The sequence below is a fragment of the Cephus cinctus genome, unplaced genomic scaffold (assembly GCF_000341935.2).
Source record: "Cephus cinctus unplaced genomic scaffold, Ccin1 Ccin1_scaffold0749, whole genome shotgun sequence".
Lineage (NCBI taxonomy): Eukaryota > Metazoa > Arthropoda > Insecta > Hymenoptera > Cephidae > Cephus > Cephus cinctus.
This window is the reverse complement of record NW_014333360.1, coordinates 36,714-60,283: the sequence shown is the minus strand read 5'-3', so window position 1 is coordinate 60,283 and position 23,570 is coordinate 36,714. Positions and strand designations below refer to the sequence as shown.

The 23,570-nt window shown below is 35.7% G+C and overlaps 2 protein-coding genes across 7 annotated transcripts; both read left to right on the top strand.

The window, feature by feature from the left end:
- Positions 1–94: 94 nt before the first annotated feature.
- Positions 95–3,651, top strand: LOC107270391 (CCR4-NOT transcription complex subunit 10). Of its 4 annotated transcripts, XM_015745359.2 has the most exons (12): positions 98–447; positions 536–693; positions 865–999; positions 1,077–1,402; positions 1,465–1,571; positions 1,637–1,788; positions 1,859–2,058; positions 2,180–2,471; positions 2,548–2,901; positions 2,967–3,076; positions 3,159–3,237; positions 3,315–3,651. In XM_015745359.2, exons 2-12 carry the CDS (start codon positions 591–593, stop codon positions 3,368–3,370), a joined length of 1,914 nt encoding a protein of 637 aa, XP_015600845.1. In that variant the 5' UTR covers positions 98–447; positions 536–590; the 3' UTR covers positions 3,371–3,651. The 4 variants fall into 4 exon arrangements, with proteins under 4 accessions (XP_024943516.1, XP_015600845.1, XP_015600843.1 ...); XM_025087748.1 differs by having other exon boundaries at positions 95–447; positions 536–999; positions 3,301–3,651; XM_015745357.2 differs by having other exon boundaries at positions 536–999.
- A 2,633-nt stretch (positions 3,652–6,284) lies between these two features.
- Positions 6,285–23,500, top strand: LOC107270389 (MTSS1-like protein). Of its 3 annotated transcripts, none has more exons than XM_015745353.2 (14): positions 6,285–6,514; positions 6,768–6,913; positions 8,849–8,910; positions 12,278–12,351; positions 16,734–16,818; positions 16,949–17,040; positions 17,140–17,429; positions 17,618–17,917; positions 18,160–18,288; positions 18,664–18,820; positions 19,027–19,326; positions 19,394–19,533; positions 19,612–19,976; positions 21,377–22,028. In XM_015745353.2, exons 2-14 carry the CDS (start codon positions 6,842–6,844, stop codon positions 22,026–22,028), a joined length of 2,718 nt encoding a protein of 905 aa, XP_015600839.1. In that variant the 5' UTR covers positions 6,285–6,514; positions 6,768–6,841. The 3 variants fall into 3 exon arrangements, with proteins under 3 accessions (XP_015600839.1, XP_024943522.1, XP_024943523.1); XM_025087754.1 differs by having other exon boundaries at positions 6,322–6,514; positions 6,752–6,913; positions 21,377–23,500; XM_025087755.1 differs by lacking the exon at positions 18,160–18,288 and having other exon boundaries at positions 6,322–6,514; positions 6,752–6,913; positions 21,377–23,500.
- Positions 23,501–23,570: the final 70 nt, after the last annotated feature.

The window sequence follows — 23,570 nt, the reverse complement described above, 5'->3', positions numbered from 1 at the left end:
TATTAAAACATGATAGAAGTATATCAAATATTTTCGGTCGATAATTATTTAGTGAATTATGCGAATTACTGTAAAATAAATTTGGTTACTACATAGCTTGGAAAACATATGTTCATAGTTTCATATCTCTGGAATTTATTAAAAAATGTACACAGAATAATTATTTGTCGAAGATAATTTTTAGTCAATAGTTATTTTTCATATTCTTTGAAATACACTATTATACTACGCCGACGTATAGTGATTCCTATCAACATATAAATTTTTGCAAATTGAGTAAACAGGGCAGAAAATAACACGGTGGCTTTTGATGAAGCTGTAAACTGTTACTTATTATGCGCCATTGAAAATTGAATGACGTATATTTCCGTGAACTAGTAGTTTGTCGTTTGTGAATGAAATTTACTTATATTTTTGTATCATCCTGAGAGTATTGACGCTTTAAAGGTTGGAGTATTATGCATCTAACCCATTTCATCTGTCCAGAGGTTGCTAAGGAGATGTAATTATTAATTAGTACTTCATTTTGTTTCAGGATAATCATATTTATAAGATAAAAAAGGTGATAAACAGCTAATACTCTTATAATAATGACTGAAGCTTTGGAGTCACACAGCAAAGAGACAAGTATTACTGCGTTAAGTGAGCAAGAGCGTGATCTAGCTCAAAATGCTCTCATAGAATTCCAAAAGGGTACATATTCTGTGTGTTTATCCTATTTAAATAAGCTAGAGACATTGAGACCTAAAGACCTTAAAGTCATGCACAATAAGGTTGTCGCTGAGTATTATAAAAGTGATCTAAAAAAAACAGAGTTAATAAAAAAGAGTTTGAAGGCAATATGTGGTCATATGTCCATACCAGATTCATCTGAGGCTATGGATGATGTTGAAAAATGTGTTATGCGGTATAATGAAGCTGTCTTACTTTATCATACTAAACAGTATAATGCTGCTTTGCAAATAATGAATAGATTATTCACTTTTATTGAACCTATGGGTAAGATTTAATTTTAAGTTTAACTAATTATTTAATTATATTTACTATTTATATTGATATATGTTTATATTTTTCAGAGGAGAGTTTGGCCCATAAAGTCTGTTTGCTTTTAATAGAATTACATATAGTAACTGATCAGCCGGATGCTGCACTGTCTCTACTTAATTATATTGAAAGTCAGTTTATATCAATAGATTCATCCAAAATATCAGTGACAGATAAAGAAGGTCCGATAAAACCAATAAAGGAACTGAAGGAACAAAAAAAAGGTAGCGCTGATGCAGCAACGGATGCTTTTAGAATAAAATTACTCAAGTTTAAGGCAAGAATTTACCTCATGATGCATCAGTTAAAATTATGTAAAAGGGAATGGAAAACATTAATTTCTTTGGGGACACCTGTGGTAAGTATTCAATATTTTTTAAAAATATTTCTGTCTCCTATAATGCCAAGGTGTTTTTTCAGAATATATCCTCAATATTTCTAAAAGCCAATCTCGAATATCTACGTGGAAACTCTAAGAAGGCTATGAAGATTATGAATTCAATCACCACAGAAAATCTGGAATTTAAGTATGAGAGCTTTAGTAATTGGCTTTATCTTTATAAATTGTATATAAGTTTTACTAATTTTCTAGAACGTGTGGTGAATCTGCAGCCGTTTTGTATTATAATAATATAGCATGTCTTTATCACTCAATGGGCAAGCCAAATTTGGCATGTTTCTACCTTCAAAAAGCATTACAGGAAAATAAGAATGCCATGGACAGTGTTCGAGTAAAAGATAATGGTATATTTTTTAACTATGATTGAATGAAGTTGAAAAACGATATCGATTAAAGCCAATCATTTTATTCCAGATCCCTTATCCTGTCAACCTCTATATACTCTTGGTGGCAATAGACATTACGAATTAATGTACAGTTTAGGTGTATCCTTATTACACGCTGGTCAGGCTGGAAAAGCCTTTGATTGTTTCACAGAAGCTGCACAAGGATTGCACAATAGCCCAAAGCTTTGGTTGCGCATGGCAGAATGTTGCATTCACTTTCACAAATCCGTAAGTGTACATAAAGATTCCCTTGTTAAATTCTGTATACAATACAATTTTATCTTGCATTTCATTTTACTCACATCATGATATACTTTCTTACTGTATTTCATTTTTTCATAATTTTCAGACTAATGAAATAGATTTTAATATCCCAAAACGTCGCAAGGACCTCGTCCAGAAAGTCCTGGGTACTGGACTGTATAGAAAAATAATATTGGCATCTTCTCTTTCAAAAGATACAAAATATGATACAGAGGGTCTCTCCTATGCCATACCTCAACCAACCCTAGAATTTGGCATGCTGTGTTTAAAGAATGCATTATTCTTACTGCCAGTTAATAACGAATTGAATTTGCCTATGACTCCTGTAGCAGGACCTCAAACTGTCTCCATGTCCTTAACTCCTGGCCATGCATTAGGTATCAAATATGAAGTATTGTTTATGTAAAAGTATCATGAGAAATTATGTTGGTAAATAAACAGTTTATTCTCCAGGAGGACAGCATGCGACTCAAGTATCTCAAGCAACTGCGGTCGAGGCCATAAATTTAAAAGCCAGCGTTCTGGCCGCTAGCGCTTATGTGTCCTTATGTCTTGGAGACTATGTTATAGCTTTGGAGCATGCTAGAGCTTTACTAAATATGAATAAGCTATCTGGAGCATACAGACTATTAGGGAATTTATATGCTGCTGAGAGTTTGATTTTTATGGATAAGATTAACGAGGCTATCGAGTATCTCAAACCAGAAAATATTCAGGATTTGAGTACCTATTTACCCATTTTGGAAACTTTGGACAAGGATAAGGAAAAAACAGAAGAGACTATTGTGACACCAATAGGCTGCAAAGGTATATTCGAATTTTATACTGACAATATTCTACATAACGTGAATTTTTATATTTTAAATTTATAGCTTACTATCCAACTAGCCTTCCCACTGGTAAGGCTGTACTCTGTTACAACCTGGCAGTGGCCTATGCTATTCGTGGTGAGCTGGATAAGTCTGGAGAAACGTTGAAACAAGTATGTATTTGCACATAATTATTGAACAGCATTCTAGAGTACTGTATATTGTCATATATTCTCCACATAAATTTTCATGCAGGTGTGGATGTCGAAAGGGCCTGACTGTGATATTCCTATACAAGTAATAATGCTAGCATTGTATATAGAGCTACAGCTGGGTAAGCATTTCTGGTTATTCTCCTGTTTTAGTCTATCTGTTTTCTTTATATTATAAACAGCAGTGCATTTGTTTAAGGTCATGCCGATGTTTCGAGGTCGATAATAAAGCAACACTGTCCACAATATCGATGAGACCGATTATTCTCAAGAAATCAAGTTCAGCTTAACCATTATTGTATATACCATAATGACAAGCTTAAGGAAGTAATTGTAATTGTACTGATTAAATAAGAAAGCCGCAAGGATTCAATTTTACTAACATGAATTTCCTATTAAAAGCTTAAAGAAGTTTAAGGGAGAGTTATATTGGACTGAATAAATCATTAATCTTAAAAGGATGGAAAAAAGAATAACATTGATATGAAAATTCTAAAATAATAAACAACGAATGGCAAGGTGTCTTAATAATAGCATCCCCTCTCAACCTTCATCATCTCTTCATCATTTCTCTTAGCTCTAACTAGATGAATACCCTAACAGTACAAGTTAGAAGTCGCATTCTAAGCGATTCTGCGCGCTATTCAACGCAGTCCTGCGCTAATCTTTCCCTCTCGTTTCATCGCCATGGGGTGGCCATGAATTTATATTACGTAGTAACCTGCTTGAAGTTGGCCGGCCAACTTTTATTTTTTAAACTTTTTTTTACTCAAATCGTTTGATAGTCGTTGGATAGTGTTTGATAGTCTTGTAAAAACGTTTGATAGTCAATAGTTTTTTCAGAAAATCAAAATCAAAATGTGGTGTGAAGTTGGCCGGCACTTTTTTGTTTCTAACCGGATTTTGTTTTTCCAGGGCTCAATCGATGCAAAATCGTTTGATAGTTGCGAATTTGTTAATAAAAACGTTTGATAGTCCATGGTTTGCAAGAAAAATGAGAAAACCCATATGCGAATCAAGGATCCCAATCCATACTAGTCTTTTCAGAAAATCAAAATCAAAATCTGGTGTGAAGTTGGCCGGCACTTTTTTGTTTCTAACCGGATTTTGTTTTTCCAGGGCTCAATCGATGCAAAATCGTTTGATAGTTGCGAATTTGTTAATAAAAACGTTTGATAGTCCATGGTTTGCAAGAAAAATGAGAAAACCCATATGCGAATCAAGGATCCCAATCCATACGATACAATCGATTCCTCGATCGGTGTGTCCGTTGAATTAGATTATATTGCAAACTTTTTCTACTTCCAATCGTTTGATAGTCGTTCGATAGTATTTGATAGTCTTGTAAAAACGTTTGATAGTCCATGGTTTGCAAGAAAAATGAGAAAACCCATATGCGAATCAAGGATCCCAATCCATACGATACAATCGATTCCTCGATCGGTGTGTCCGTTGAATTAGATTATATTGCAAACTTTTTCTACTTCCAATCGTTTGATAGTCGTTCGATAGTATTTGATAGTCTTGTAAAAACGTTTAGTTGTCAATAGTTTTTTCAGAAGAGTCAAATCGTTGTACGATGTGAAGTTGGCTGTCGTTTCCTTGCTTCTTGTCCATAATCAGCTTTTTCAAGACACGTAATAAGCCAGGTTTTAGGCATTTCTATAATTACATAATAGTCGTAAGTCAGCAATTGTTGTTATAAGTTATTTTTACGAGTAACCAGAACTATACTTTCCGATCATTCTTTAGTAGGTAAACAGGAACAGAGTCATAATACTGTAAGCTTACATCGGAACATAGGCATGGACGCCTATATGACGTCATCTTTCATGGCTTTTCAGAATGGCTCAATAGAAGCTTATAACAATGCATTGTTGTCACCCTATGGCAAATTCGGGCATGCAACATTACTTGTATAGCAGTGCGGTGATTGGTTGAAACGGTATTCAGACACGTTTTAACCAATCAGCGTTTGCTGACAGATGTACATATGTTCATTCATAGAAGCTTTTTCACGTGCGGCAGAGCACTAGGTGTGTTCGAGAATAAGCCGAGAGCGAAAATCGCAACGTTGTTTCTCTGTTCATTGGATACATTTGATCGCGACACTGATATCTGAAAGAAACTATTGACTATCAAACGTTTTTACAAGACTATCAAACACCATCGAACAACTATCAAACGACTATCAAACGATTGGAAGTAGAAAAAGTTTGTTATATTGTCTAAGTCAATAGACACACCGATCGAAGAATCGATTGTATTGTATCGATTGGGATCCTTGATTCGCATATGGTTTTTCTCATTTTTCTTGCAAACGATGGACTATCAAACGTTTTTATTAATTTATTCGCAACTGTCAAACGATTTTGCATCGATTGAGCTCTGGAAAAACAAAATCCGGTTACAAACAAAAAAGTGCCGGCCAACTTCACACCAGATTTTGATTTTGATTTTCTGAAAAGACTATTGACTATCAAACGTTTTTACAAGACTATCAAACGACTATAAAACGATTGGAATAAAAAAAAGTTTAAAAAATAAAAGTTGGCCGGCCAACTTCACGCAGGTTGTATTCGGAGGTAACCCGGCGAGCGCACAGCTGTCTCACTCACATCGTGGATAATGTTGTCCTTTTTGAATTGAACTGCGCATGTGGTGTACAAGCCCTGCAAAAATGTTATTCCGCCGACATATCATTACATTCCGCCGAAAAAGCACTGAAATACAAGTACATATAAATTCTACCTACGCTTCATGATATAAATATAGAGCCTTATAAAATCGCCAAAAAAATATTTAGCAGTCTTCGAAATAAAATATATGTGCCACTATTTCAGGTTATGTTATGTTGGCTTGGTCTTCTCTGTGCGCACTGCTTTATCCCAGCGTAAACTTTTTCAGACTGTACAGTGTGCGATAGAGACAGGCTGCTACACTCACATGTGGCCTTGCTATCTCTTTCTGCGTGGCCCCCACTACTGCCGTTCGGATTCCAGTATGATTAGAATTCAGTGGTCCCAATACTGGTACTGGCCCAGTCCAGGCCCTTCACTTTTGTAACAGACTGTACCTTTTCCATTGTGTCCATCGAGACTCACCAATAGTAAGGCAGATCGCCCCAGCACGCGGGCCTCCTTCTACAATACTGCAGAAGTAGGGATCCGGAATAACGATTAGGTACACTGGTCCTGGATTCTGATTTCGGGAACGGGGTCGTAGGGGGCAGTTACGGTGTACAACGAAAACAGATCACACGCAGACGCGGACCCGCGAGACTTTTCACTGATCGCGTAACGCTCTTCCCCTACTTCCTTGTTCGTTGCTACTCTCAGTCGTGTTTACGCATCTACCCATGATATTTTTGGGACTAGACAAGCATCGTTCATGGTGTATGTAAGTTATTCGTCGTCGTCATCCTCATCATCGTTGTTCTACATTTTATTCCTGTGGCGGTGGTGCTGTGCTTTTCGTGACCTTTGAAAGGAAAATAAAAAGATTTGAAATATTGCAAACGTATCAGGGCGCCTGGCGTCCGTCGTGAAGCTCTGTGCAACTTGATTGTATCTGCAGAGCCGTGCACCGCGTCCCTATAGTTGATGGGACATTGTAATAAATTATGTGTTTACCAAGGGTACGTCGTGTTTAGAGATTGTGAGGATCTTCAAGATCGTGGATCTATTGTGGGACTTTCTCTCTGGAGTACAAAAGAGAAGTAGAAAGATGGACGTGAATATTGAGAGGGAATGCAGCGCCCTGGGCGGCCTCTTTCAGCAAATCGTCAACGATATGAAGGTGAGATATGGGAGTGACAGCCGTACCGGATGCACCTTCTACTGGAGTCGGGTTTTTGCTTTGGCTTTTGCTTTGGCTATTTTATTCTTTCTTCACTGTTTTACGCCTTCTGTTTCTTATATTTTTACTTCTTTAGTCCTTTTCTTTCTTATTCCTTTTCGCTGCTCACTCTGTTATTCTCCGGTAAACGCTCCTTTTTGCTTCCTCATAGAGGAAGCTATGTGACGGTGGAAAATTTGGCTGTCGAGATTTTCATATCACCATGTTCAGAATGTGCCAAAACGTCGAGAAAACACGTTTGGAGAAAATGTCCGGATGTGTGTGTAATGGCCTCCTAAAATTCAAATGTGTGTAACTCGAGAACTGTTTTAGCTACAGCCCCCCAATTTTGCAGGCATATGCAGCTTTATAATCCCTTCATTGACTATAATTTTCGTCATGATTCAAGCTGCGGCTCGGATTTTATGTCGTTTTCAAATTCCCAAAAAAAGGACGTTATCACTCTAGCAATCGCAAATTTTGTGATAATCGTCTAAATAGTTATTGACAAAGAGATTTGTATCCAAGGTTAGTTGGTATTGCATTTGGGCCGAATCCATCGAGAAGTTTTGATTTTATGATATTTTGAATTTTTCGAAAAATCAAATTAATCAATATAACTCCCATCAACTTTGATCGATTGAGCTCCAGCTTTCCAAAAGTATAGAACATCATTCAGCGGTGATCTGTATCAAATTTGGCGGCGATCGGCAAAACGGATCTGATTATACATATATTCAAGTTTTTGAATTTCAGCCGATTCAAAAATATTAGGCCCGAAGATATCATGCAAGAATTTTATCCTTACATGCGTTCTCTACAGTATAAAGCACCCCAAGTTGTGAGAGGCATGGGGACTCACGTTAAACAAGCTGCAAGTTGAAACTTGCAATTTGCTTGCTCCGAATCGTAAGTAGTGTCCGAAGTCCCTACATGAGGAAGCCAAGAATTAAATTTAGCAGTTTGTTTCCTCTGAATCATCGGTAGTAGATGAAGATTCATCGATGAGGAAAGATTAAAAAAAAATGAAAATGCTTCCTCATATACGGACTTCGTACACTACCTACGATTCGAAGGAAGCAAATTGCAAGTTTCAACTTGCAGCTTTTTACTTTCCTAGAAGTATGAAATTGTTTTTGGAGTGATTTTTTTCTAGTAAACATATAAAACTATCTCAGACGAGATTCCAATTAGTAATTATTTTATTATATGTATATGTATTGCTCAATCCAATTTTTATGATCAAGGTAAAATTAATGTTGAGGTGCCTTGAAATACACTTATATCGTTTAGAGATAGAATGTCTATCTTTCTGATGGGGATGCGTAATAGTGTATAATTCATATCGCATATTGGATTTCAAAAAAATATTGTACAGTAGCAGATAAAAATGATTGTGAGAGGCAGATATATCAGTGTAACCAATATTAATGGGTAGGCGTATATTTCTATCTTATCTGTGACAAATGGGCATGTATACTATAATGTAGGGATTAGCCCATCTCTCTAGTTTTCTCAATATTCCCTCCTTTTTATAAATCCCAATAAATTATTTATATAAATGATATATATATATATGTGACAGCATTGGAATTCTAAGCTAAACTAACCTAACGTAATCTAACCTAACTTAACATTATAAACAATTTTATTAACAATAAAAAAAATATAAACAAATTCGGTATGAGAGTCACCTTTATGATCCTCAAAAAAGTCATTACGCCGCAAAAACTTTGAGATCGGACCCCAAAACAGCAATAAGACCTCGAATAAGCGTGTTCGTAAAAGAAATCGACTCCAAAGTATGCGATAGCCAAATTTATATATGTACATATGAAGCTATATATATATATGAAGCTAGCTGATATTTGTAATTTCTCAAACCATTGTTTCCAGAATGGAGCTCCATTATGGGAAGATTTAATCTCCAAGGCAACAAAGTTACACACGTGTCTCAGGTGAGATAAAATAGGATAAGACTGCATGATTATACTTAGGGTGTGTTCAGAAATTTACTGACAGTACTGTAAAAGTAATTACATCTCTCTTAGATGCGTACGGATGAATAAAGATACAGCGTTGGTTACAGTACTGACAGACTGTCAGTACATTTTGAAACACGCCCTTAAGAATATTATAACTGGCAATATTCCGAAACCAGCATTAAAAATTCGGTTATGGAATGCAGTAAATTATTATTAGGTGAAACCAGAGTAAAGGCCATTCTACAATGCAACGAAACACGTAACACGGAAGAAATAACCGATAAGATCTTCAATTGTATATTTACCTAATTCCATTGGATCTTCCAATCAAGAAGGAGAAAATCGTTTTTAAAACCGAGTGTTTACTAAGTGTCTACGATTTTGATCGCTTATTTCTTCCCCGTTACGTATTCCGTTGCATTGTAGAATGGTCTTAATGGCGACCACTGAAATGTCTTATATTTTTTTAAATTATTCTTGATTAGAAATCGGTATAGAATAGAATTAAAATCGAAGTATGTACGATGTTACTGCAATAGTCAATATCATTCTTCCGAAGATACTTTTTTAAAATTATTAACAGCTCTGCATTTGGCGCCATATCCTATGCGTAAATTGTAATATTATGAATATCAGGATAAACAAAGTTTCCCGCGAGGCACGATTACTCGACTCACTGCATCTTATGCATACATACGCCCTTGAAAAAAAATAATTTTGCGGATGTGGTACCTTTAGACGGCAAGTGATTGATATTATTCTCCTCATTTTTTCCTCTAAATTTCAACACAATTGGATAAGTGTTTCTGTCAGAGTTCTCAATTTAAACATACGAGACTAAATTTTCGGATTTTCCGCATGCGCCGTCTTGAAATAAGGAATGCTGGAACAATGTTGCAAATTTTACTATCATCTAAATTTGGAACATAATTTTTTGTGGAAATTTGAGCTGTAGTTCCGAAAACCGCATAGCTCCGAACAGTATGGTTTTTTGTATTCTGACGTATTTTGACGTGCTGATGACGAATATAATAGTGAAAATACTCGCAAAAGTAATTTTAAAAAATGGCAATTTTTCAAGAAAAAAAAACATTTTTGATTTTTTTTTTCAATAAATATTGATTTTAGAGAAAAAAGTTTTGAGTAAAAATTGTAGCCTGTAAAAAAATAACATCTTTTATGTCCTATATATTTTTATTATAAAACTGTTATTTTTCGAGAAAAATGAGATAATGTTCAGAGAAACAAACATTTGTAGAAATAAATTGTAATAAAGAATAATTATGATTGATAGATTTTGTTACTACTATTCCATTAAGGCCATTCTACAATGCAACGGGACACGTACCACGGAACACATAAGCGGCGCGATATTCAATGGTATATTTACCTAATCCCATGGGATCCTCCAATGAAGAAGGAGAAAATCGTTTTTAAAACCGAGCGTTTACTAAGTCTCTACGATTTTGGCTACGTCTCGGACATAGCAACGATACGGAAGCGGTTGCTATGGTCGTTAAGTATTTCACGAAGCCGTAACGTGATGAGTAACATCGAGCATGCCCCATTCCGTAATCTGTAACGGCTTACGTGAAAAAAATAATTGCCCCGCCAACATTTCCATACGTGAAATGTCATTAGCCGTCACCTGTCATTATCTGTCAATATATAAATATTTTAAAAAATATGTATGCGTTTATTCATATAGATAAGTGAATCATTACTTCATTTTTAAAGTCACGATGACTTTTATCGTAGAGAAATTTGATTTCTCTAACGATATTGATAATGATCTCGTCTATAGAGTTGGCAATGACAAGTGAAAGGTAATGACATTTCACGTATGGAAATATTGGCGGGGCAATTGTTTTTTTTACGTAAGCCGTTACAGATTACCGAACGGGGCATGCTCGATGTTACTCAACACGTTACGGCTCCGTGAAATACTTAACGACTCTAGCATCCGCTTCCGTATCGTTGCTATGTCCGAGACGTAGCCAAAATCGTAGAGCCTTAGTAAACGCTCGGTTTTAAAAACGATTTTCTCCTTCTTGATTGGAGGATCCAATGGAATTATGTAAATATACCATTGAATATCGCGCCGCTTATGTGTTCCGTGTTACGTGTCCCGTTGCATTGTAGAATGGCCTTTAGTTTCAGTACATGATTATTTAATCATGCACTTTATCACGGAAAGTTTGAATTTTGGATTTTAAAGTGCATTTTTTTCTTTTTCGTATTTAATTTTGCTTTTTTTATTTTTTATTGTTTTTTGTGTTTTTTATTTTAGGTATTTCTTACATGTATTTTTTAATTAACAAATATGTTTTCTTATCATTCATATATTAATTGTCGTCACTAATGTTTTTCTCTAATTGTTTTTAGTTTAGGGGAAATATTTGTGAGCGAAGCCCCTGTTCATTAGGTCCTTTGGGTTCTTTAGGTTTTTTTCGGTAGGTTAGTTTCTCGCTTATTTTATTTTTTTTAAAAACAATTTTTAGACAGGGTGAATTTTATTCTTAATCACAAAGTGAGCTTGCGAGCGGAGCCCGCATTCATTAGGTTCATTAGGTTCGTTAGGTTTTTTAGATAGGTTAGTTTTTCGCTTTATCTCATTTTTTTCGAAAAATGATAATTTTATAATAAAAATGAATAGGACGTAAACGATGTAATTTTTTACAATCTACAATTTTTACTTAAACATTTTTTCTCTAAATCAATATTTATTGAAAAAATTTCAAAAGATTATTTTTTTTTTGAATAATGACCATTTTTTTAAAATTAATTTTGCAGGTATTTTCACTATTATATTCGTAATTAGTACGTCAGAATACGTCAGAATACAAAAAACCATATTTTTCGGAGGAATGCGGTTTTCGGAACTTTATCCGGAATTTGAATTCTCAACGGCTAAGCGTTTAAATAAAAATGTTGTATAGAGATTTATATAAATTATCAATGTTTCGAATCTTTGTCCATGCATCATTTTGAAACCGGAAGTGCTGGACATGTGCAAATGTTCCTGTACCATTCACATTCGGAATTTAGTTTGTCGTAAATTAAATTATTTCGCGATAACGAATATATCAGATACGACCGCATGGCTCAAGCGGTCGTGCTTTGCAGCAAACCGGTTTACTCCGATATATTTTTTTTCATTCTGTAAAACCCTCTGTTTAAAGGGGGTACAGAACCTTCTTGTAACCATCTATCAACCATCATATCTAACGTTCCTCGTCTCAACGGTTTTGGGTTTCTTGTTAAAAACGTTATAATATTATAGTTATGTACCTGACTTAATCATGAGTATGCAATGAAAAACGGATTGATTTATTTGCAGAGCTGCAATATTGGCGATTTCGGCGTATCTCGAAGCTTTTCAGAAGATTGCCGACGCGGCCACCAATGCTCGAGGTGAGTGAGTTCACCGTATTTTGAAATTTAAGGTAGTCGTCTGAAAATTTTCGAAGTCAAATTAACATCTACATATAACTTATTTTAAATCTAAAAATAAATAAATAAATTTAGTAAATCATATTTTGAAATACTGATTTAATAAATGCACAATAATTATGCTCCTATAAGCAATTAATAACACTTTTGAACTTTTGTTATATGGATGACGTTTGACTAGTATTAATTATTGTAAATAGTGCCATCTGTAAATATATATATATGCACGGTTGCTAGTTGAAATTAACCTTCTAATAGCATATGGTTACTAGCAGTCACTAGCCTCAAGTTTATAATCTTACTAAATAGAAGTTGTTACAAGTGAAACATTGTATAAACTACATACTGATAGACGTTTCGTGAAAAAATCGCGTATAACATAAATACAAAGTAGTGTCAAGATAGTATGGTAGAATTATGCTAGAAAGATGACTCTAAATTTTTAATGCCTAATTAAAAGAGTTTAATCAGCTGTGTCTGCTGGCTAAAAACAAAATTTGTTTACCGACTAATTAAAGAGATATTAATTATTAAAGTTGGGAAAAATTAAGTTGGTGGGGGAGATATGGTTGTATTTAGTCAAATGTCCTTAATTTTCAAAAAAAGTTAGCAAAGCTATGTAATAAAATGTATTTCCAGATAGCTTGATATCTGAGGCATTTACTGTAAAAAAAATGTATACTTATTGAGAAGTTATTGTTAAACGAAATGCATGCAGCACCTGTCTCTCTCTTTTGCGTATTCTTTTCCCCAATTGTAAGCGCTAAGTAAAAAATGACGCTGCATATTTGGGCGTTCAGTAAACAATATGATTTATTTACCAGATTAATTATTGTTTGCTAGTATTAAATTCACATTTTTTATATATTTATATTTTTTAAATGAAATTTAACAAATTATACAGGGTGTTTCCTAAGCCCCGGAGAAGAGACATACCGTTAGATCCGGCGCGAAAAAATAAAAATATTGGCGTTAACAAAAAACAAAAATTTTAATTAGTTTATTAATTATTAAAGATAAAAGTAAGCCAATCATAAACGCGTGAAATTTGGTAACTCCTCCTCAGTCTCCTTCCATTGGGGACAGCCAATCATTCATTTCCCCACAAAAAACATGTTGCATTATTCTTTTGTTTATTTACGTTACTATATTTACGTATCCACCGATCACTGTTTTTGTGGGGAAATAAATGATTCGCTATCCCCAATGGGAGGAGACTGAGGAGGAGTTAACAGTTTTCACGCGCTTATGATTGGCTTACTTTTATCTTTAATAATTAATAAACTAATTAAAATTTTTGATTTTTGTTAACGCCAATATTTTTATTTTTTCACGCCGGATCTAACGGTATGTCTCTTGTCCGGGGCTTAGGAAACACCCTGTATATGGCTATTGATTTGACTTCAGCTAAACTCTACCATAATACCTTAAGGGGACTCCGGGCCTCTCATTATCACACGAGTAAAATGTAAAGGACAATGTTATAACAGATTTTTTGATAGAGATTCTTCCCCAAAATGGAGTTCAGCGCACATTCTTCAAAGGTTACAATCATTTTAACACCAGTTTTGCTATAATTAGCCCAAAACTGAAAGAATAATCTGACCCGCAAATTTCGATGTGAATTTAAAAAATACGACAAATTTCGGATAGGATTACGCTTTCAGTTTTATTCTAATTGTTGCGAAAATTATGTCAAAATTATTATTAACCTTGCAAACTCTACTTTGGGGAAAAATCGATGTCAAAATCCTGTTTTTTTAAAAGATTTTCGTTGGAATTTTACTCGCATGGTAAAAAAAGGTCCGGAATCCCTTTAAAAATGTTTTAATTGTTTCCCGCAATATTGCGCCACAATGTTTCTCCCTATCGACGACGTATAAAGAGAGCATCCGAATGAAGACAGAGACAGATACCGCCAAATAACTACTTTCGATACGTTATTTCTTAATAATTCCACAGTAAATAATGTTTTTATTTTGGTCAGTAGGCGTAATAGATATCAAGCTTTACACTGATAGTCATAGTCAGTCAGTAACTAATGCATAGTCAGTAAATAATGTTTTTATTTTGGTCAGTAGGCGTAATAGATATCAAGCTTTACACTGATAGTCATAGTCAGTCAGTAACTAATGCATAGTCAGTAAATAATGTTTTTATTTTGGTCAGTAGGCGTAATAGATATCAAGCTTTACACTGATAGTCATAGTCAGTCAGTAACTAATGCATAGTCAGTAAATAATGTTTTTATTTTGGTCAGTAGGCGTAATAGATATCAAGCTTTACACTGATAGTCATAGTCAGTCAGTAACTAATGCATAGTCAGTAAATAATGTTTTTATTTTGGTCAGTAGGCGTAATAGATATCAAGCTTTACACTGATAGTCATAGTCAGTCAGTAACTAATGCATAGTCAGTAAATAATGTTTTTATTTTGGTCAGTAGGCGTAATAGATATCAAGCTTTACACTGATAGTCTTTTAATACGTAGGCCAAGCTTATAACTTTTACATAACTAAAGATTTCCAGCCCCATTCAGTCACTTTTCTCCCGCTACCTCAATTTTGCTACTTGTAGAACACATTCTCATTTGATGTAGTGGTGCAAGAGCCTGAACTTTTTCGATTAAAATTAAAAAAAATGAAGGATCAAGCTCGCGAGAATTTTCTAACGATTTACCTTAACATTTAAAATCTTTACATGGTCCGTGATTATTTTTTGGAGTGTCCAGCTATGATAGCCGCTGATGTACATAAATGGGAACATCGGCCCTATCCAGCGTTGCACTATATTTCTTGCACTCTCCAGCTGAGCCAGTATTGATCTTAAAGTTCCACTCCCTCCTACGGCTAGAACACTTGCCATCCCCCTCCCTTCCATCCTATCAACCGAAGCACTCTCCCAAAAGTATCCTCACTGGGTCAGATATAAGGTATTTTTACATAGAAAGCATGAAATCGAGTTTCGAATAGATGAATAATGAAAATAAATGACAATAATAAACATGCTCTGTATTCATTATTTTTATACATGCAAAAGGCATTGCTTATTGTTCATAGATCTGCTTAATCTTTGATTGATACTAACATTTTTTGTACTTTCGTGCGACATTCTGGGATACAAAGGTACCCCCAACGTTTCGAAGGGGGGGGGGGGAGGGGCAATTTTCTGTAGAGATAATAAAAAGACTTTAGTTCGCTCGACGATGATAATCGTAATAGTAACAGGAAATTACGGGTTAATAACCCAGTAACAAAAAAAATTGTGAAAATTGCACCGGAATCTAAAAGAAATGTTGATAATCGGGCAAAAACTTTCTTTACATAAGAATGTTCATTTTTCTTCTCATTGACTGATCTTGAATTTTCCAATGGAGTTTTAAAGAGGACACATAGGATCATTCAAATATAATAGTCGTTTTTTGAATCTGTAAAAAAAGTATAATCATATTTGATAGATATTGAAAAGTGTCTACAAAAAATATTTTTACACCTCTGTAAGTATATGTTTTGTCGAAACGTATGAAAATAGATGCAAATTTGAAATTAAATAAAAAATCGATGATTTAATCATGAGCGTAGCAGTTGATGGACTATACACTGTCCTGTGGTTTTGCTCCGATTCCGAATTCGTTAATTTTTCCAAGCTATCTTCTTCTTCGTCAGAAGCCTTGTTATTTATTTTTTTTTATCTCGATTGAAACAGTGCGCTCACTGTTGCGATACTTCAGAAATTATATTGCGTCACCATTTTTGACAGTTATTTTCTTCAAAATGGTCTAAGTTTATACACATTTTTCTTTCACAAAGCATACCTAATTCAATATAATTGCATTAAACAAACATATTACATAAAAGCAAAATAACTATTCGATTTATTTTATCCACTAAGATGTTTATTTCACTGTGGGTCGTAAAATATGAAAGTCATACCATAAATTAATTTACAAGATACAGAGCCTTTGAATGACGTAATTACACGTAAAATATACTATTTATTAAAAAAAATGAAATTGACTTACCTACATGAAACACTTACACTGACAATACTCTGGAATACAAATGTACGCCAATCGGAATTAAAGTAAGTACTGCTCGGCAGGCGTTTACTTACAGACTCTCCTTTCCACCTGACCCCAAGCCTAAAAATTGAAATTGAATTATGATTAAGGTCTCAAGTCCAAAATATCGTCTGCTACCTCAGAGTCGTAGTTTGAAATTCCGTTGGGGTACATTTGTAGTCTAGATTACCGGTTTAGGGTTAAGAATCACGCGTTATCTGTAAAATAATTTTTGCAAAGTTACTTAAGTACCAAGGATAATCAGAGTTTTATTATAACTAAGGAGCAACAAAGGAAATTGGAACGGCACTAACAAGGATATGTCTTCGTCATAAGGCAGTGGAAACTCGTATGAAATCTTTTACCAGGTAAGCTTTTAATTATTAATATGCATACTTTTGTGCAAAGATGTTTTTAAACGTATTTTTCATTGATATACTCTTTCTCGCTTTTTGTCTTGTTACTAAAAAATGAAATGGCACTTGAAACTGTAACCAGCGCAATTATGGATTGCTTGGTAATGCCACTTCAAGAGAAACTGGAGGATTGGAAGAAATCGCTTATCAATTTGGACAAAGAGCACGCTAAGGGTTAGTGGCTAAGTTACACTGGCGCCGTTACTATAATTTCCATTCGATCGAGACAAATTTGTATCTCTATTTACGTACAATTTTTCGATAATGTCATAGAGTACAAAAAGGCAAGGGCGGAGCTAAAGAAACGTTCTACGGACACTCTACGACTGCAGAAGAAGAAAGCTCGCAAGGGTCAGGCACAGATTTACGGGCAGATTCAGGGTCAAGGTCATATAACGTGTACGAGCGATGCCGAGCTCACCAGGCTTTTGGAGTCTTCGGCAGCAGTTGTCCAGGAGAAACGTCTTAGCCTGGAGGAGACCGAAAGAAAAGCAGTACGCGCTGCGCTTCTTGAGGAACGTGGAAGATTTTGCCTACTTGCACGATTTCTGAAACCAGTACTTGTTAGTAGAAACAAAGTTCTTGAAATCACTAGTATCATTAAACTGAGTCAAGTAGGATGGAGATGATTTAATGCTCAATGTAATCAACGCCATTTTAATTTAAACGACATGACGGAATCTGATGCATTGCAATATTATACGCTCGACTTAAAAAACAAACACAGTTTTCATACCGAAATTATATTTAGGATGAAGAGATTGCGATGCTTATGGAATTGACGCATCTCCAGGAAGTTTCTGATCAATTACAAAGACACGCTGCATCACCGAATCATCTGCCACCTGCTTCGGAGCAAGTAATTACTGACATCAAAGGATGCGACGCGGCCCAATGGTCCTTGGCTACACCACCCTCTAGCCCTTCTTTGTCCCTGGGATCACGAAAAAGCTCCATGTGTTCTATTAGCTCTCTTACAAGTAGCAGCAGTGGATCTTGCAAGAGTCATCCAAGTCCATCTGGTCATCCATGGCACAGATCTCTGTCCCAGGTAAAGAAATAGTTATTTTCATCCCTTTAGGAGCAGAATATTTAACAAGGCAGGGTATTTTATTTACATTTTTCTTTTTAAATCTCTGCATGCATCGTCATTTATCGCTATGCAATTGATACGCATTGAGCTCTGCACCGTCATTGTAGTCGTTGTACGTTAGTTTCTAGTCCTTGGCAAGGATGCTGGACGAATCTTAGCTTAGAGAACGTATGCAGTAGTCGATGTTGTACTCGTTGTAGCCGGTTGGTGTCAGGCCCTCCACCGTCAGCAGCATGATGACTCTTCGTCATTTAACTGGCAGCAGCTCCCGTGACTCTGGGTTTACTTCTCAGGATACTCTGTACACTCAACCAATTTCTGAGCACCAGGTAAGGTAGTGGCTCTGGTGTTATGATATATTTCTGTTATATGTACAGTAATACCTCTCATAAACATAACGAAATCTTCAACTGCGTAAAATTCACAATAACGTAATGATCCATTGCCAGTTTCTCTATATTTTGCCTCGTTTTATGCGTAATCACGCTTACTTACTCACGGAGGAGGTCTTGGCACAAACGCAACTTGAAAAAGTATGGAGTTTCGATATTGCCTGATGGCTGGTTTTAAGTATTACATTATTGAGAGGTTTTATTGTATATTCTATTATCTCTTTGACGTTTTTAGCACTGGCTTCTACTGCACGATTTCATAATGTTGTAGGATTATTGCCTCTTTCTAAGTGGGATTTATTTTTCTCCCAGGTATCAAATGCCTCTTCGCACAGCAATCAGAGTACGGGATGCACCATTACTAGACCCATTACTACTTCCACATGGCCTGATCTTCAGGAAACATCGGTTCAGTTTGATAGGAAGAGTCAGAGTACTGTCAATGAACGACCTCACACAATTTCTTCTGGTAAGTGAAAATTAATCTGTTCTACAATAGTATAGTGTGGGCTGTGCTACTTTAGATCGTCATGGAAAATTATCATGTGAGATAATCAGTTTAAAACAGCTGTGACAATGTGCTTCTATTTTAAAGCTGATTTTAAATAAAGTAGCGATTTTTGGAAGTTGATTAATAGTTTAATTGGTGTTTTATTCAGATTCTTTTGATTTTAGCATACGAGAAAGGGCATCATAGACCAGCACTCAGCGTATATACATTTCAAGCACCTGATAGAGATGTTAGTGGCTGTTGTCATAGTCAACCAGCGTCGCCCGTATCATCATCCTCATCATGTTCCTCGTCAAATCAACAATTGACTCGAATACAGTTACGTAGGAATAACGGCGGCAACAAACCACCTATTCCTAGTCGTTGTTCCAGCTTGGAACGGCCAAACGTTCCAGCAAAGACTGAGATACCTGGAAGTCTTAGGGGGAAACCGAAGCTTCCTTTGCGTGCACATTTAGCAAAAGGTACCAGTTACACTAAAGATAGCACCTTCAATTTATATTTTTATATTATCATTTTTATATCTTTTAGAGTTAGCATCACATCAACATCAGCAACCAATGTACGTGAACATGCACGAATTGGCAAGTTTGGCAGCTAGTCGAGCTCAAGAAATGCAGCTACCACTACCCCCTCCACCGAGTAACGCACCAGGGCCAACAGCCGACAAGGTAGACAGTTTTAAAATTGTTTTAGAGAATTTTTGTTTTATCTTTTTTTTTATTAAGTATATGTTTTTCTTATTTAAGACTGACAGTACTGAAAAGGATGGCGGAAGCTTAACATCCGAATCAAGCTTAGAGTCTAGCAGTGGTTATGGAAGTCAGACGACACTTCCACATTCTCATTCTGTACATAATCAAAGTGATGCCAGCTGGAACGCAGCTCCGTCTTCCCTTTTATCGCGTAGAGGATCGATGCAACAGGCAACAAGACCTGCGCCTCCAGTAAGGCGTACTTCAACTATAATCGGGGGCACCTACAATAATGCTCTTCCAAATCCCAATGAGGAACATAGTAGTGAAACTGCTTGTAACGAGGTTGAAAATCTTCCACCACCTCCTGCATTTTTATTGGAAGGATCTTCCCCCACAGCCAGTCCGACGCAGCAAAGGTAAATTCATTCTAATACTAAGTTCGAAGGTGATTGGATAATCAGACATTTAATAGAATGAAAGTTAAGTATTAATTAAGAGAACGGTTTTAGCTGCAGCCTCCCAATTGTGCAGGCATATGCAGCTCTATAATCCCTTCATTGACTATAATTTTCGTCATGATTCAAGCTGTGGCTCAAAATTGATGTCATTTTCAAATTTCCAAAAAAAGGACGTTCCCGCTCTAGCGATCGCAAATTTTGTGATAATCGTCTAAATAGTTCTTGACAAAGAGATATGTATCCAAGGTTGATTGGTATTGCATTTGGACCGAATCGATCGAGAAGTTTTGATTTTATGATATTTTGAATTTTTCGAAAAATTAAATTTATCAATATAGCTCTCGTCAACTTTGACCGATTGAGCTCCAATTTTCGAAAAGTATAGAGTATCATTTAGCCGTGATATGTCCCAAATTTGGCGGAGATTGGTAAAATAGATCTGATTATACATATCTTCAAGTTTTCGAATTTCAGCCAATTCAAAAATATTAGACCCGAAGAGATCACCCAAGAGATTTATCCTTACATGCGTTCTCTACAGTATGAAGCACCCCAAGTTGTGAGAGGCATAGTGACTCACGTTAAACAAGCTGCAAGTTGAAACTTGCAATTTGCTTCCTCCGAATCGTAAGTAGTGTACGAAGTCCTTATATAAGGAAGCATTTTCATTTTTTTTAATCTTTGGCTTCCTCATAGATGAATTTTCATCTACTACCCACGATTCAGAGGAAGCAAATTGCAAAATTAAAATTCTTGGCATCCTCATATAGGGACTTGGTACACTACTTACGATTCGGAGGAAGCAAATTGCAAGTTTCAACTTGCAGCTTTTTCAATTGCAATCACAGTATGTTACACATTACAACGACTAAAGTTGCAGGATACGTATTCAAGAAAGAGATAACTGCGCACGCGTAGTGCTAGCACGTTTTTGGCTTTTTCAACAGTAACGCCTCTTGCGGCAGTGGCCACCTTATCGACACATAAGGACTTCGTACACTACTTACGATTCGGAGGAAGCAAATTGCAAGTATCAACTTGCAGCTTGTTTTGCATAGGTGACAGTATGATTGTTCTGAGAGTCACTCTTACTCATTGTATTATTTGAGAGTAGAGAGTGTTTGAAATTGATCTAGGATGAAGAGACAGACAGAAAATGAAGGATGATTTTGAATGTGTGAACAAAAATCGAGGGTCACGCATTTGAGAATAATGTCTCAGTCATTTCCTGTCTCCACTATGTGTTTTGATATCCTGTTGATGTATCTAATTTATTGGAATTTTATAATTACACGATCGCTGTATATTAATAAGCTGCCACAGGGAACTGAAATGAGAAATATTGAATTTTTTTTCAGGTCAATATCCGTATCGGAAACCGTGCGAACCTTAACGGAATTACGTCACACTCCGGCGAGTCCGTCTCTTCTACGTAAATGTACAAGTTCCCAGCAATATGGAAATCAAACTAGTACTACCACCCAACACAATACAGTTCTGCAGATAACCCGTTGCACCGTTGAACGCTCTAGTTCGTCATCAACACGATCGAATTCTCAGGATCGCATATCTTCTGGTGGTTCTGCCGGGTGTGGTATAAATCAAGGACAAGGTCCGGGTGGTGTTGGCCAAAGTTTCATGGCTGTTCTGAGTGCCAAATTAATAAGCAGCTCGTCGACCTCTAGCACTGCCAATAATCCTGTTGGAAATAGCCCGAAGTGCTCTAGGAAATATTCTGCTGAACAACAACAGCAACAACAACAATCCAACAGGAACTCAAAAACGTCCACTGGATTTTTAGAAACATTGAATGCTAAACTTGCTCATCAACAGCAAAGTAGCAACAATGCAAGTAGATCTGCCAGTGTAAGACGTATCATGGGGAACAGAGTTCCTATAGTAGATCCACTTCAAGTCAGAGATTCTTTAATGGACCAGATACGTCGTGGAACATCTCTTCGTAAAACAACTGGACCCATCAACGATCGTTCCGCGCCTAAGATTTACTGAGCTTCGACGACAAGAGCTACCATATTGAGAGCTTGCAAGTTCTTGGATTATTTACAATGCCTCGTGTCAGATTTAAAAAATCCTCATAGAATATGGATAATTATCCTCTGCCCAGATATGTTGATAAATGTGAATTAACAGCATCAACTGAATAAAAACACGTCTCACAATTGGCTTTGAAGAGCGGGACGTTAAAAATGAATCATAAAAACGACAACGCATATATTTCCAGTGATTTTTTATAGTCTCCCGAAAGTATTAGGGGTGTCGCGACAAAGTAAAAATTTCGAAATTATAGGAAGTTATTGTCCCGCGTAATACTGGCGTTTTGCCATTCGCATTCGTTTGTAAAGCGCACAAGACGGATTATGGATCTTTTTTCTGGCGTATTCATCCACCTCTTTACGCACTATCTACACGCAGATGATCTAATGAGTCTAAAAATGGACGATAACATTTTTCGTATGATAACAGAGATAAAGTGTTTAGCGTTAACTTTTTTTAAATCGTTGGTAAGAGTATTATAGAGCGTCGCGCGTGTACGAAGTTTTTCTTCTTTATTTTCTTTGTGTTTCTAAGATAAATAGTAAAAATGTAATGGCGTAACGTTGGTCACATTAAGATTGTGGGAGCTATGCTTTTTGCCGTTCAGAGGTATATCAATTTTAAATATTGACTTTTTCTTTTCTATTTTATTAATATTTTACGGATTTTTTCCTCCCACTCTTGGGATAATATTGAATAAAAAAATGATGAACCACAGAACGCTTATGCGCCAATAATATCAATTCTGCTATTTTCTCTGGAAATAGAAGTCATTGAGATTCTTGTCTTGTACCCGATTATTTCCATAACGATATAATTCTATAATAATTTTTGATAACTCTCGGTCTTGAAATTCTTAAGTATTTATTTGTCTCAAGATAAAACATATTACAGCCGGGACATATGCACACGGCGAATAAAATGTAATAACGAGGAATAATGCCGCTTTTCACCTTGCGTACCTACGTTCCTTTCGTTCACGGGTGTCCAGGAGCCATAGTTAAAATCTTGCAAAGTATATTGGTGTATAGCCTATACAGCAAGTAATGTCATAATATTTTTTATTTAATATATACTAGCAATTTAATAATATTGAGTGAGGCGAGAGATAGACATGCTCGAACTTTGCGAGAATGATTCCAGATAATAACGATCCACGTGTCTATCGTTGCTGTCGTTAATTTCAGGACAGAAAACTAAATATACAGCAGAAACGTATACACAATTGTAATTTATAACAGATAAAACTGAATCTCAACAATCGATAGACATTCGATCAAATATTACAATAGCTACTGGTAATAACCCTAATACCACTGTAATAAAACAATATTTAATGTAGTTACCGTCTGAAGATGATTGTTAATTTGTCATAATTATTGCAGTAGCAGTGGAAAAATTTGAAGATAATAAATAACGATACGATATATTAATTCTATTTATCAAAAACATCCAAGTATTTTTTTTCATAAATTAATGGGAGTTTAATAAATACCT